This window comes from Panthera tigris, chromosome C1 (assembly GCF_018350195.1).
Source record: "Panthera tigris isolate Pti1 chromosome C1, P.tigris_Pti1_mat1.1, whole genome shotgun sequence".
Classification (NCBI taxonomy): Eukaryota; Metazoa; Chordata; class Mammalia; order Carnivora; family Felidae; genus Panthera; species Panthera tigris.
Genome location: NC_056667.1, coordinates 38,256,937 through 38,270,030, shown reverse-complemented (window position 1 = coordinate 38,270,030; position 13,094 = coordinate 38,256,937). Strand labels below are relative to the sequence as shown.

At 45.0% G+C, this 13,094-nt stretch overlaps 1 protein-coding gene across 4 annotated transcripts in view; it reads left to right on the top strand.

Moving 5' to 3' along the window:
* LOC102965268 (BEN domain-containing protein 5) overlaps window positions 1-13,094 on the top strand; it is a 1,451,018-nt gene that overhangs the window by 1,310,983 nt on the left and 126,941 nt on the right. For all 4 annotated transcript variants that reach the window (XM_042997075.1, XM_042997077.1, XM_042997073.1 and 1 more), the window contains exon 7: window positions 5,327-5,416. In XM_042997075.1, the coding sequence (XP_042853009.1) occupies window positions 5,327-5,416 (90 nt within the window). The remainder of the gene's footprint in view (window positions 1-5,326; window positions 5,417-13,094) is intronic.

The window sequence follows — 13,094 nt, the reverse complement described above, 5'->3', positions numbered from 1 at the left end:
GACAGCCAGGAGTTGCTCATGAGTTTGCAAGCTGGGGAATGGTGTGCTCCCATGTGCGCTTCAGGAAGACTGCTTGGGTGGCTGGGTGGAGGACGGACCAGCAAGGATGGTGCCAGCACAGGGAGACCAGTGACCAGGCCATCCTAACCCTGAGCAGGCCCTCAGGCAGATGCCAGCTAACCGTGCTGTTACTGGTGTCAGGATTTCTTTTTCTCCAGCTTTAGTGGTAGTGTGGACCGGTTTGGGCCCTGGAGTGTTAGAGGAAACACAGCAGCCAGTTTGGTTTGGAAACCAGTAGGAAGGTATCTTCTTGACTTTATGATGGCCTTCAGGGATCACGAAGCCAGGAAAATAACAAACGCGTAGATCTGAGGAATAAAAAACCCTTCTCCTGTTATAACATTACACATCCCCCTCCCAGCTCTCCACCCCTTCCTCCTCCACAGAACACCTCACTCCCTATGACAAGTTATTGTCAAAATTACTGTCAGGGAAGATAGAAAGAGAGAGACCAAACTGACCATGTGAACTTTTGTCCTCAGAGGGCCCAGCTAGGGCTCTCTGGGGCCTCTTGGCATCTTCTAGCACCTCCACCAACCACAGATCCACTGATAACTGATTGGATCGGTTAGGGCTCTCCATGTTGACACCAAGGTTATGGCCCTGGTCTCACTCAGGCTGGGCATCAATAGGTAAGATACAGAGTTTCTTAGGCCATCTCTAGGGGGATTAATTAGTTATTTATGGCTGCCTGACAACTTACTCTAGAACTCAGGATCTTACCACAACAACTTACAATCTCCCAGTTTCTGTGGGCCAGGAGTATAAGAGCAGCTCTACTGGGCAGCCCGGGCTCAGGGTCTCTCAGGAGGTTGGGGGAAGCTGGTGGCCAGGGCTGGTTGTCACCTGGGACTAGAGGATCCTCTTCAAGCTTGCTCGCTCATGTGGTTTTGGCTGGCCTCTCTTCCTGGGTACTTCAGTCCCTCACCAGACGGGCTTCTCCACGGGCTACCTGAATGTCAGGTCATGGCAGCTGGATTCCTCAGTGTGAGTGATGACAGAGAGAGAGAGAGCACTCAAGACGAATGCCACAGTCTTTTTATAGCCTAATGTCAAAGGTGACATGCCATCCCCCTCCATGGTATTCTATCTGTTACAGCAAGCCTATCTGCCTGTCTGTCCAGCCCACACTGAATGGAAGAGGGCTTATCTCTACTTCTTGAAGGGAGGAGACTGACAAAGAATTTGTGGATGTATTTTTTTTTGAGATGGGGGAAGGGCAGAGAGAGAGAGAGAAAGAGAAAGAGAATCCCAAGCAGGCTGCATGCTCAGCATGGAGCCTGACATGGGGCTCAATCCCACAACCCTGGGACCATGACCTGAGCCAAAATCAAGAGTCAGACACTCAACTGACTGAGCCGCCCAGGAGTCCCTGTGACTGCATTTAAAAATCATCCCAAGGACTCTATTTAATCTCCAAGAGATGTTAAGAGCATAAATTTGAGATTCATAAAGACCTGGGTTTCATCCAGGCCCTACATGTGCTACTTACACAGGTGTAGACAAGTTGTTTCACCTTTCTAGATCTCGATGTCCTAATCTATAAAATAGGGGTAGGAATAGTTTCATTGGGTTGCTATGAAAATTAAATAAGGTCATGCATGTAAAGTGCTTGGCACAGAGTAAGGACTGAATAAATATTACTTGGTTGCTATTGTAACTGATTTCTATTATTGTCCTCCTTCACAAGAAGCAAAATGGCATGGAAGTTAAGGACATAGGTGAAGTCAGACTGCCTGAGTGGGGCCTCACTCTGCCAATCATGGGCCGTGAGCACTAAGACGAGTCACTTAATGTCTCTTGGCCTTGGTTTTCTGTAAAATGAAGATAATAATGCCTAGTGCCTGGCCACCTAATAGGTGTTCAATAAAAACTTTATAAGTAAGGAAATAGTGGATGATAGAGGGATATAATGACAAAGGGATGAGTGTGTATGCGTGTGCGTACACAAAGCGCATTTGACTTCAAACTCCCTCTGTTAACTGAAGAGGCCGGAATGGCTATCCGGTTCCCCTTGAGTGTGCCCTTGTACCCTTGAGCATGTCACCCTCAATGAACTTTCAGACTTATCACCCCTTACGGGTTGTTCTTGGTCTCATTGTTCAGCTTCTTTTCCACCCTGGCTTTGTTCAAGCATACTTCCTTCATCATCCCAGCTGCCTCCTTCAAGAATATGTTTAGTTGGCTTTGCATGAGTCTGGGGATTCAGTGACAGTGGGGGGTGGGGGGTGTCCCATGTCACACCACCTCAGAGCTGCTACATTACCTTAAATTGATTTTGCAAATGAAAGCTAAAAGCTAAGCAAAGGCGACCCATCCATTTTGCCTAAAGATGATTATAATGCTCTTTTACGGCCTCCTAAATGACAAAGCAATTTGTTACCTGCCTGCATCAACATTTGCTTATATTAGCACCCGAGATGCTTGATTTTTATTAGCCCCATGTTATCATTTTATGAAGACGCAGGGGCTCAGTAAAATTAGTGTGCAAATAGAATGCCCATTTTGCATTTCTCTGTGGTCAGCAGAAATGCTGAATGCAATTGAGTTGATACCAGGTCAGGGGAGACATCCATAAAGGTAGCCTTCACTGAGGACCTTGGTAATGCTATTTATCATTTCTGGACTGCTGGGATAGATGGGGTCAGTGTTAGTGTTTTTTAAAAGGTCTTGGTGGCATTTCATTTTTTGTTTTGTAAGTGAAAAAACAATTGTAAACACTAAGGCAGTAGCTCAACTTCCACCACAGCAAAAAGGGTCGAAACCAAACTCTCTTGTGTACATTGTAGACGGAAGTGCAGCAGATGTGACATCTGATACTGCTGTTGGTCGATCCAGGAGGAGACAGGGTCATGAGAGGAGTCCTAGGCTGGGAACTGAGGCTCGACTCCACCACTGCTAGCCACATGACCTTGGGCACAGATCTTCCTTTTGTGAGCCTTGGTTCCTCACTATGAAATGGGGTTCATACTGTCCACTACATGGAGGTGTGATAAAGATTAAATAAGATAAGCCATGATCTGTATGAGTGTTTTTTATTCCTTAATTCAATAGCAAATTCCTGAGTACCTATTCCACACAGAGTCCTGGGAATGACGTTAAAAATAACCATGAAAGTGCAGCTTCTTCCTGGAAGAGCCTATATTTAGTCTAGGAAATACTTAGGTGTCTAACTCCTCTTATACACCATAAATTTCTCTTCCCGTTTGTTCCTAAAGGTGCCAAACACAGAGCTGAGCACAGAGTGAGTTCTCAGGAATGTTATTTTTTGGGTTGGGGTGGGGGGAAAAATGTATTTTGGCTTCACTGTATTTGTTGCTGCCTCTCAGAGGCCTAGGATTAGAGAAGAAATGACCTCCATACTGGTCACCCCAATGCACCAGGCAAGTCCCAAGCCTGGGACTTTATTAAGAACCAGGCTTAATAAAGTTAATACATATGTTTTTTATTTTAGTCTCTGATGTTGGTGCGACTATTGGGATCATAAACCACGTTCAAAATAACCTGTCCCTAGCATTTCAGAAACAAAAAAAAAGGCTGTTAATTATTTCTATCTCCCCTCTCCCTCCAGGTCATCCTGTAATATACATATAGGATTCTTTAATCCAACTTCTCACAATGTTTATTTCTGAATTTCCTTCAGATCATGGTTCTGTTCTGGGTCAATCTGGCCTTCTGGTGCCAGTGACTAAGTAACCCCCTGCCCCTTCCTTCTGGGAATGTCACTCTTGGCTACTGCTTTTGTCTTATAATCTCTTTGCATGATAGCTAAACTTTATTATACAAATGAGATTTCTGTAAAAGCAGCAAGAGCTTGGGCTCTGCTTTGGGGCCATATTTTCCTACTTCTTTGCATGTCTGTTGATTGTTATTGTGGACTGTACATTGTTACATGTCTGGATTTTGTTGTCTTCCCTTAAAGAGAGTTGCACTTTATATGGCAGGCAGTTAAATTTCTTTTGTTCAGTTCGGTCTTTTTGTGATTTAAACATTTTGTTAGAATGAATCTGGAGTAGTTTAGTCCCACCATTAAGACATGGCCTTTCTGGGTTCTCTACTGAATGCCCTGAATGATCAGTGAGGAATACCACTTTCGTGGTGGAACTCAAATGATTCTTATCCCTGAGTGATCCCCGAGAGCTGCACAGGTCACTTCTCCCTGATCACTTTCTCATGATTCCGTGGAGACCCTTTCTCATGATGTCATGGAGACCCTATGCATGTACATCTTGGGACCCAAAAAAACACTCTTAAGGACGCCTTTACAGATTTCTAGGATTCCTTTTCCACAGAGCTCTGTCTTTTCTGGAATGTGCAGAGTTTTCTGGAATGTGCAAGCTACAAACTTGCTTCAGACTCTCTGAAGTTTAATTGCAGTGAGACTTCCATGGTCTGCTCAGGAAACTCTTCTTTGCTCTTTGGTCTGGAATGGGCCTCCTGGCAGAGAGCCAGGGCAATCATAGGGCACACTTCATGTATGTCCCTTTGTTCATATATTAGTCCTGTACTGCCTCTGGTCTGAAAACAGTTGTTTTGTATATTTGCAAATATAATATAAGCAACTTTTCAGTTGCTTAAGTTGAAAGAGAAACCTGGTCCCTATTACTTCATCTAGGCCAAGCAAGGGTTTGGATTCTAATCTCAGCTCAACCCACACCTATTAGCTGTGTGACTTTGAGCAAGTTATATAACCTCTCTGAGCATCAGTTTCTGCCTCTATAAAAGGAATATTAACTGTGCATGTTTCTGTAAAGACTATAAATAGTGTGTGTAATATGCATGACTCAAAAGGTGCTAATTAAATAGCAGCTGCTACTAGTACTATTACTGATATAAATAGCTACTTTCTTTACTCCAGTATTTACTGAATGTTTACTGTATACTAGGCAATATGTAAGCTTATTTAATCACTATTACTATCCATGTTTATAGATTAGTAAATTGAAACTCAAAAAGGATACACAACTTGCCTAGGGTCATAATCAGTGGATCTGGGATTTGACTTCACTCATGACGTCTTCAGATGATTGTAATATTGATATGATCAATTATACCAAAGAACAGGAGTGTAGCCTTTTAATATTGGGTAGCCAGGGATGTAATTTAATTAGTCAGCAATGACTGGGCCTGCATGATTCTAACCCAATGATTTAAGAAATGACTATAAAGCACCCAGACCATTCCCTACCCCTCTCTCCCATACCAACTCATAGTCTCAGCTTTCCCTGTGCCCCCTAAGCAACCTCCTTCCATTTTTATGTTACAGACAACCTTCGGGAAGGGGCGGAGCAGAAGGTGGTATTCATCACAGGACGAGTCCACCCAGGGGAAACACCCTCTTCATTTGTGTGCCAAGGTGAGTTGCAAAATCTCATGAGCATCCTGTGCCTATCCCTGACATCCGACTGGGGCACTGTGATGGCTTCTGGGACAGTGTGGTCACATGCAGAGTCATTATCTTGGATGCAAATGTACTTCATTTCTAAAGAGGTTATAGCTGATCTCCATTAGTAGTTCTTTCAATAAATGTTTACTAGCTACATGTATGGATGGAAGAATGGGTGGATGAATGGTTGGATGGATGAATAGGTAGGGCTAAATGGAATTCTTTCATATGTGCTATGTTGAGGATAAGCCACACAGAGTCATCTACACTTCCTAGCTTGGCTTTTCTTGTTTACAAAATTAAGAAATCTGGCCCCAGGCCAATGTATATGTTAGTAGGAGTACAGTAAAGCAGGGAGGTAAGGATTAGAAGCTATCTGTTCACTCATTAATTCAGTCATTCACTTAAGAAACAACTTTTGAAATACCTACTATGAGCCAGGAAGCATGCTTTGTATCAGACAATCAGAGGTAAATAAGATACAATTTTTCGTCTCAGAGATATCTCTTTATAATTGCATTTTTATTTATTATTAAATATTTAATCCATATGAAATATATATTTAGTCAACAATATATATACATGCATACATATGTATTTAGTTCGTCAGCAATATAAGTATACTCAATAAATAATATATAAATAACAATTTAATGAATGCCCAGGCACTCACCAGCTTTAGAAGCAGAATATTATCTATTCCTTTTAAATCCTTTGTCCTGCTTTCCACCTTCCTCCTCACATAGATAACCATAAGCTTGAATCTTGTCTTTGTCTTTCTTAATAGTTTTATTATGCATGTAAGCATGCCTAAACAATGTAGGGTTTAGTTTTGCATGTTTGGGGGCTTTTTATAAAGTTAAAAAAAGGTATCATCCTGTGTACATTGGTGCTTGTGTTCACCCAATATCCATGTTGGTGAGTGTGGCTGTAGTTCATTTCTTTTTGCCATGCACTCCATGTCTGTCTGCACCTCAACTACCTGTCTGTTCTCATGGACAATTCCATTGATGATAGTGTTTTTTCTTACAAACAATGCTGATACAAATGTCCTTATATGTGTGTTGCTTTGTGCAAATGTGCAAATGATTTTCTTTTTGTCTTTTTTTTAATTTTAGTTAACATACTGTGCAATACCGGTTTCAGGAGTAGAATTCAGTGATTCGTCACTTACATACAACACCCCAACAAGTGCCCTCCTTATACCCATCACCCACTAGCCCATCTCCCACCCACCTCCCTCTATCAACCCTTGGTTTGTTCTCTATAGTTAAGAGTCTCTTGTGGTTTGTTTTCCTCTCCCTGTTCTCCCCCCTTCTCATGTGTTCATCTGTTTGTTTCTTAAATTCCACATATGAGTGAAATCATGTGGTTTTTGTCTTTCTCTGACTGACTTACTTCGCTTAGCATAATACATTCTATCTCCATCCACGTGTTGCAAATGGCAAGATTTCATTCCTTTTGATGGCTGAGTAATATTCCATTATATATATATATCCCACATCTTCTTTATCCATTCATCAGTCACAAATGCTTTTCTAGGGCATATAACCATGGAAGGCAGTTGACAGGCCACAGGATATGTGCATCTTAAACTTAACGATATCTCCAAATTTCTGAGACCTACACCTCTATACTGCCACCAGCAATGTGTGAGAGTTCGTAATGTCCCACATTCTCACCAATACTTTTGCATTTTTACCTGTGTAGTGGGTACACCACATATAAAATATGTGACACTGTATATGTGGCGAGCACTGTTCTAAGCACCTTACGTATTTTATTTTATTTTAATTATTTATATTTTGCTAATTCAATGTAATTTATTTTAATTATATTAAATTTTCTATGTGATGGAAACTAATATTAACTATATTTTTACATATGAGCAAACCCGGGTCTGGTGAAGGTAAGTCATTTGTCTCATTTTAGTCTCTAAATGACCATAAGGTCAAAGGGATATTAAAAAAAAAAATAGAAATTATACAACTTGAGGGAGACAGTGGACTGCTGTGGACATATATGGTGATTTGCCATCAGACAGTCTTGGGGCCAAAAATTGTCTAGCACACTTCCTAGCAGTGTGATATCAGTTTCCTTAGAGGTAAAATAATTAGGGTTTCAGTACCCATTTGCAAAGGCTGTTGTGAAGCTGGTGTCAGATGGATGTGGACAAACTCCCAGTCCTGTGCCTGGCACTTAGCAGACACTCAGGACAGATGTTACCCCCTTCCCCATGGCAGTCTGCAAAGATGCCGCAGGTAATCTGCTCTGTAAACTCTAAGGCACCATGCAAATTAATATGAGTCTTCTTTTCCCATTCATAATTGAGTCTACAGTGCTGTGATTAGGCACGATTGCCTCCCCCTTTCTTTCAGACCAGGAGCCAGAGTTTCAGGGAGAGGAAGTGATTGCCCAAAGATGAGCCACTCAGAAGAGCCAAGGCCGGTGCCTCGGCTCCCTGCTGCTGTCACTCCAGCTTACTCCTTGGCCTTTCTCACTTCCATCCTCTTTCCTCCCAGTGCTGTCCTTGCAGTAACCTCTCCGAGGTCCCTCCTGGTTTTACCAGACCCTCTACTTGCAGCCATCTGTCACTTACTAAACTTGGCAGCAGACCTGTTCCCCCGGCTGATTGGATACAACTATTTTGTCCTTGTTTTGTAAAAAAGATAGTAGTAGCCTTACCATCAATACTTCCAGCTCTGGGGGCCCAAGCTCCCAGGCCCACCTCCTCTGTGGGCAGTAGACAGAGGGCAGGGTCACCATCACATTTTACAGACAAGGCCTGAGACGCAGAGAAGTACATCTCAGGTGCTTTCTCTGTTGAGCCTGCTTTTCCAAAAAGGAATCTGGATGGTGCTGAGTTGATAGACTCAGTGCCGTCCCACAGGCTTTCCATCAGTGTTTATTCCTTGGCAGAGCCTTTTAAAACCTTCTCTCTACCTTCTCAAGATAAACTCCAATTCCTTCTCATGACATTTACAACCCTCCACGATCTGGCTCCTGCCAGGTTCTCTGGTCCAAGCCTCATTAGATCTCCCCACCCCCCCCCCCCACCACCACACACACAATTTAACCCTGAACAGGCAATCTTCTTCCCATCACCAGGCCTTTGAATCTGCTGCTCCTTTGCCCACCCCTTGCAACCTGGCAAACATCTCCCATCTCCCAAGGTTCGTTCAAAATACCCACTGTGGGCCCCTCTCCCACTCCCTTCAGACCCTGCTTTGCACCTCTGTTGTGGTTACCCACTGGTCATCTTTATTGCCGTGATTTGTTATGTATTTGATTGATATTTATTTCTTCCCTTTAAACTGTGAGCTATTTGAGGCCTAGGGCTGGATCCTGGAGTGTCATTTTCTACATCTGGAAAATGGGGATTATCTCGTTCATCCCATGGGGCTGCTGTGAGGAGCAAATGCTGTGTTGGCTCTGGGATTCCAAATCTGAGCTCAGAAAGAGGAGCCTTAGGGTCACACAGCCAGTAAACAACAGAGGGGGGGCTTTGAGTCTGGGTCTCCTGAGCCTGTACACGCACTTTTGCCCCACTCACAGATGGGAAGTGCTAGAAAGCCAAGCTTTATGCCTGGGAGAACATAGTACTCCGGGAACCCCACAATGGTTGATGTGCATTTACAGATGAGAATGGGGAGGCACAGGGAACTAAAGTAGCTTACCCAAGATCACACAGTAAATTCATGGCACATGTGGCTTGGGACCCATCCCTATAATCCCAGTCTTCCTCCTTCCCTAGCTCTGTCACTGTCCCTGGAGATACAATTTATCCCTCTGGAGGCAGCTTAAGACAGCCTCATTCCTCCACTTTGCCAATGAGAGACTGAGGCATCATCTTTCCCAAGGGTCTCTCAAGTTGGACCACAGCCCCACAGGGCACAGCTGGATCCCCTCCAAGCCCACCTTGTTCTGGGGAGAGCAGCAGGGTCCAAGGCCTGGAAGGGTGATGGCTGAGGTACCTTCGGCTCAGTTAATGCTTCTTCCACATTAACTGGCTCAGTGACCTTGAGCGGGGAACAGACATGTGGGCCCTGTTCGTCCCCATCTGGCTGGGACCATGGTCCTCACAGCCAAGCTGCTGACACACCTGCTGCTGGGAGTAGAGTGAAATCATGTCATCACAGAGCTCTGGAGGGGCGCCAGTGAGGGTGGCAAGTCTTTGATTTCCTCAAGACTCCCCTTGGCCGTGGGACGGCAGATTGTCAATCACCCCTCAGCTGCCCCAAACCCCACACATGGGCTCTGTGAGGCCAGACTATCCTCATTCTCCAGCCATGACATGAAAGGTCAAAGGAGCTTCTGAGTTGCCCTATAGCAGAGTGTGTGTGATCATGACCTCTGGAGCTAGGCTGCCTGACACTGAAGCCCAGCTCTTCCACATAGTACAGTATGACCTTGGGGTCATTCCATAACCTCTCTGTGACTCAGTTCCCTTATCTGGGAAGGGAAATAATGATAGACGTCCTACCTCATATGGTTGTTGTGCAGATTAAATGAGTTAATACCCGTAAAATATTTAGGACAGTGTCTACAATACAATAAGCACTAAATAGGTGTTACTAATGGAGCACTTGCAGGTGCCACGTATGGTTCCTCTAACCCTCACAGGGCACCCAAACCCAGGGGTGTCATTTCTGTGTTGTGTGTGCCACCCCACCTTCCTTGCCGCTTTCCTGAGAGAGCCGTTAGCTGAACCCTCCTCATTTCTGCACCAGTAAGACTGTACCGCAAGTCAGAGGTTTGGCCTGGACTAGACCTCAGGTGTCTGATTTCTGGTAGAGTGAATGTTCTTTCATGGATGCTTCCTGGGGTTGTTGGGACCACTCAAGGGGCTGCTGTGAGGATTCGTGAGCTCTGCTGCCAAGGTGCTAAGGTGCCCACCAGGGCCTAGACTATGGAGATAGAGCTGGCCTTCCCTCGGGCAGTTTATTCTTCAGGGTTACCCTCAGGTGATAAGAAGATGGAAGAGTTATACACACACACACACACACACACACACACACACACCACTCACAACCACCAGGACCACCAGGACCACCAGGACCAAGCCCAACCTACTGTTTCCTCCAGTGAAGTGGTCACCTTTGCTGCTTTCTCCCTCCCCTCCCCCACTGTTTTCCTCCCACCTCTATCCCTCACCTATTCTCCCTCTTCTCCTCTCTCTTTCTCTCTCTCTCTCTCTCTATCCCTGACAGCCTCATATTATAAGTGAAACACCAGATCCACTAAGGGGTTGTCATGGGCCTTTCACTTCCCTGAGCTTATCTTTTCATCTGTGAAATGAGCAGAGGTAGGGGTTGGATGGTAAGAACCAAGACTGAATTTCAGGTTCTTCAAGGCCAGACTCCCTCTGATTCCAAAATTTGGGGCCCATGGACCCAGCTTAGGGTAGACAGGGGCCTGGTGCCAGGTCAGGAAAAGGCCTGGAGTGGCTGCTATCATGTGACCCACACTCTGGACTCTGGGTCCAGCAGAGACCCCCAACGATCTTGCTTGAAGCCTGGACTTTTCCCACTGCAACATATTGCCTGTTAGTAGAGAACAGCAACAATAAACCTCACATGGAACTCTCTATATGCATATATGCATATATGCAAATCATTCTACAAATCACATGCAAATAGCCTCCTGACTCTTCCATATTGCCTTAGTGGAAACGGCACCATTTTGAAGCCAGTAGAACTGGATCTGCATCCCATCTAGGCCCCTGTGAGATGTTCGGCAAATGATGTCACCACCCTGACTTTGTTTTTCTATCTGTAAATGGAGCCAATAAAATTACAGGTCAATCCAGGTAATGAACATACAGTGCCCATCACTGGTCCATCTTTATTTGTAGCACTGAGCTAGACACTGACAAAATAGTGGCAAAGAGGTAGACCTGTCCTTGCCATCTTGGAGTTCACAGTCTGGAGGGAAGAAAGACAAACAGCAGGTGCAAACCTCAATCTCCAAACCTCAGAGGCAGAGGAAACATAATTTTCCCTATTTTTCTGTAACTGAACTTACTTTCCATTTTGAGGCCCCATTCTGCCAGGGGCCAGAAGCTTCATCTCAGTCATTTTGGTATCATCTTTCCCCAGGAGTGTGTAATTTCAGTGAAGAGTTCTGATGCTCTTGGGGATGGTAGACAAATAATCTCATCATTGGTATCACCATGTATACACATTCCTTCCCCTACACCTGCTGCATCCTCACAACTTTCTGGGCCTTGGTCACTGCAGAGCCTCTGCAGGTCAGCACCATGTCAGACCCTGGCTCCTGACTGCAAGACTCTATGTTTGCTGGCTCTCGGCTATGTCTGCCCCCCAACCTCCACCCTATCCACCTTCAGGTCATCGAGACCTCCGTTATTCCTTCCTCCCAAACCACATTCCTTGCTGCAGCTGGGAGAGCCCAGATCTGCCCCTGTACTTGGCAGTGGTCTCCTGTGTCTTTCATATCCTTCAGCTGAACTGGCAAGTCCCTGTTCACCTCTTCCCTTTCTATCTCAACACCCTCTCATCCCCACAGCGTCAGCCAAACCAAGTAGGAGCAATGATTCAGACAACATACATATAAGTTTCTTATGTGCCAGACCCTTTGCTATTAGCTCACTGAGATCCCCACAATAACTTACAAGGTAATTTTATTCTCTCCTTATCTGATGAGGAACTGAGCAACCAAGAGGTTGGGCCACACAGCTATTCAAACCCAGGTAGTCCAGTTTCAGAGTCTATGCCTTTAATCATGAAGCCAGGCCGTCTTCTTCCTCACCTCCTATCCTTTATGCAGGACCCCCCTGCCTGGAGCACCTTCTTCTGGCATCCCTTCATCCGGTTCATTCTACTCATCCTTTACGTCTCCCTTTTCCATAGTCCCTTCCCAGGCCCTCTGGGTCCTCATGGCTCCTTGGACTGTTCCCACCTGAGCCTTTGCCAGTCACCAGAGTGGGTGTTTCTCGCCTACCATGCACCTTCTATGACAGGAACCACTTATGTATCTTGGAATGCTAGGCTTATAGCACGGACATAGCCCTGAGTGATTTTCAGTTCAGTTAACCCTATACTCTGTCAAGGTTAAATGAATACCTGGGGCCAGTCTCCTAAAGGGCATTTATTAGGCACCTTCTGTGTACGCTGCCCTGAACTAAGTACAGTAGGAGAAATAACAATGAATGGCCAGTTGGGGTTGAACGGCGAGGTTCATCATGACCAGGCCAAGGTTGGCCCAGGGCAGTGATCTCTGTGACCTGGCTGTAATTTCAGATCATCTATCACTTTTTTTGCCTCTACCCCAGGCTCTCAAGCCTCCAGCCCTCCTGTTGTCCTGCATTCTTCCACCTTCCTGATTAAATGAGTTCAAGGGAAAGGACCCAGCAAACTTGTTTACAAAAGGAACAAAGATTGATCTAAGGAGGTTGATTGTGTCTCCTGGCAGGAGGGAGATTATTCTCCTCACTTGATAGATGAAGATCCTTCTACTTTGGGGGAGAGGAAGAAAAAGATAGAATTACAGACTGCCAGTGTGGAAAGTGTCCTTGAGAATTACCAACTTCTTTCTCCTAACTTTAAAGATGAGAGTAGGCTGGAGACTTTGTAAAACTCAGCCAGTAACTGAGCCACAACTAGAACCCAAGTTCTCAGACAGCTGG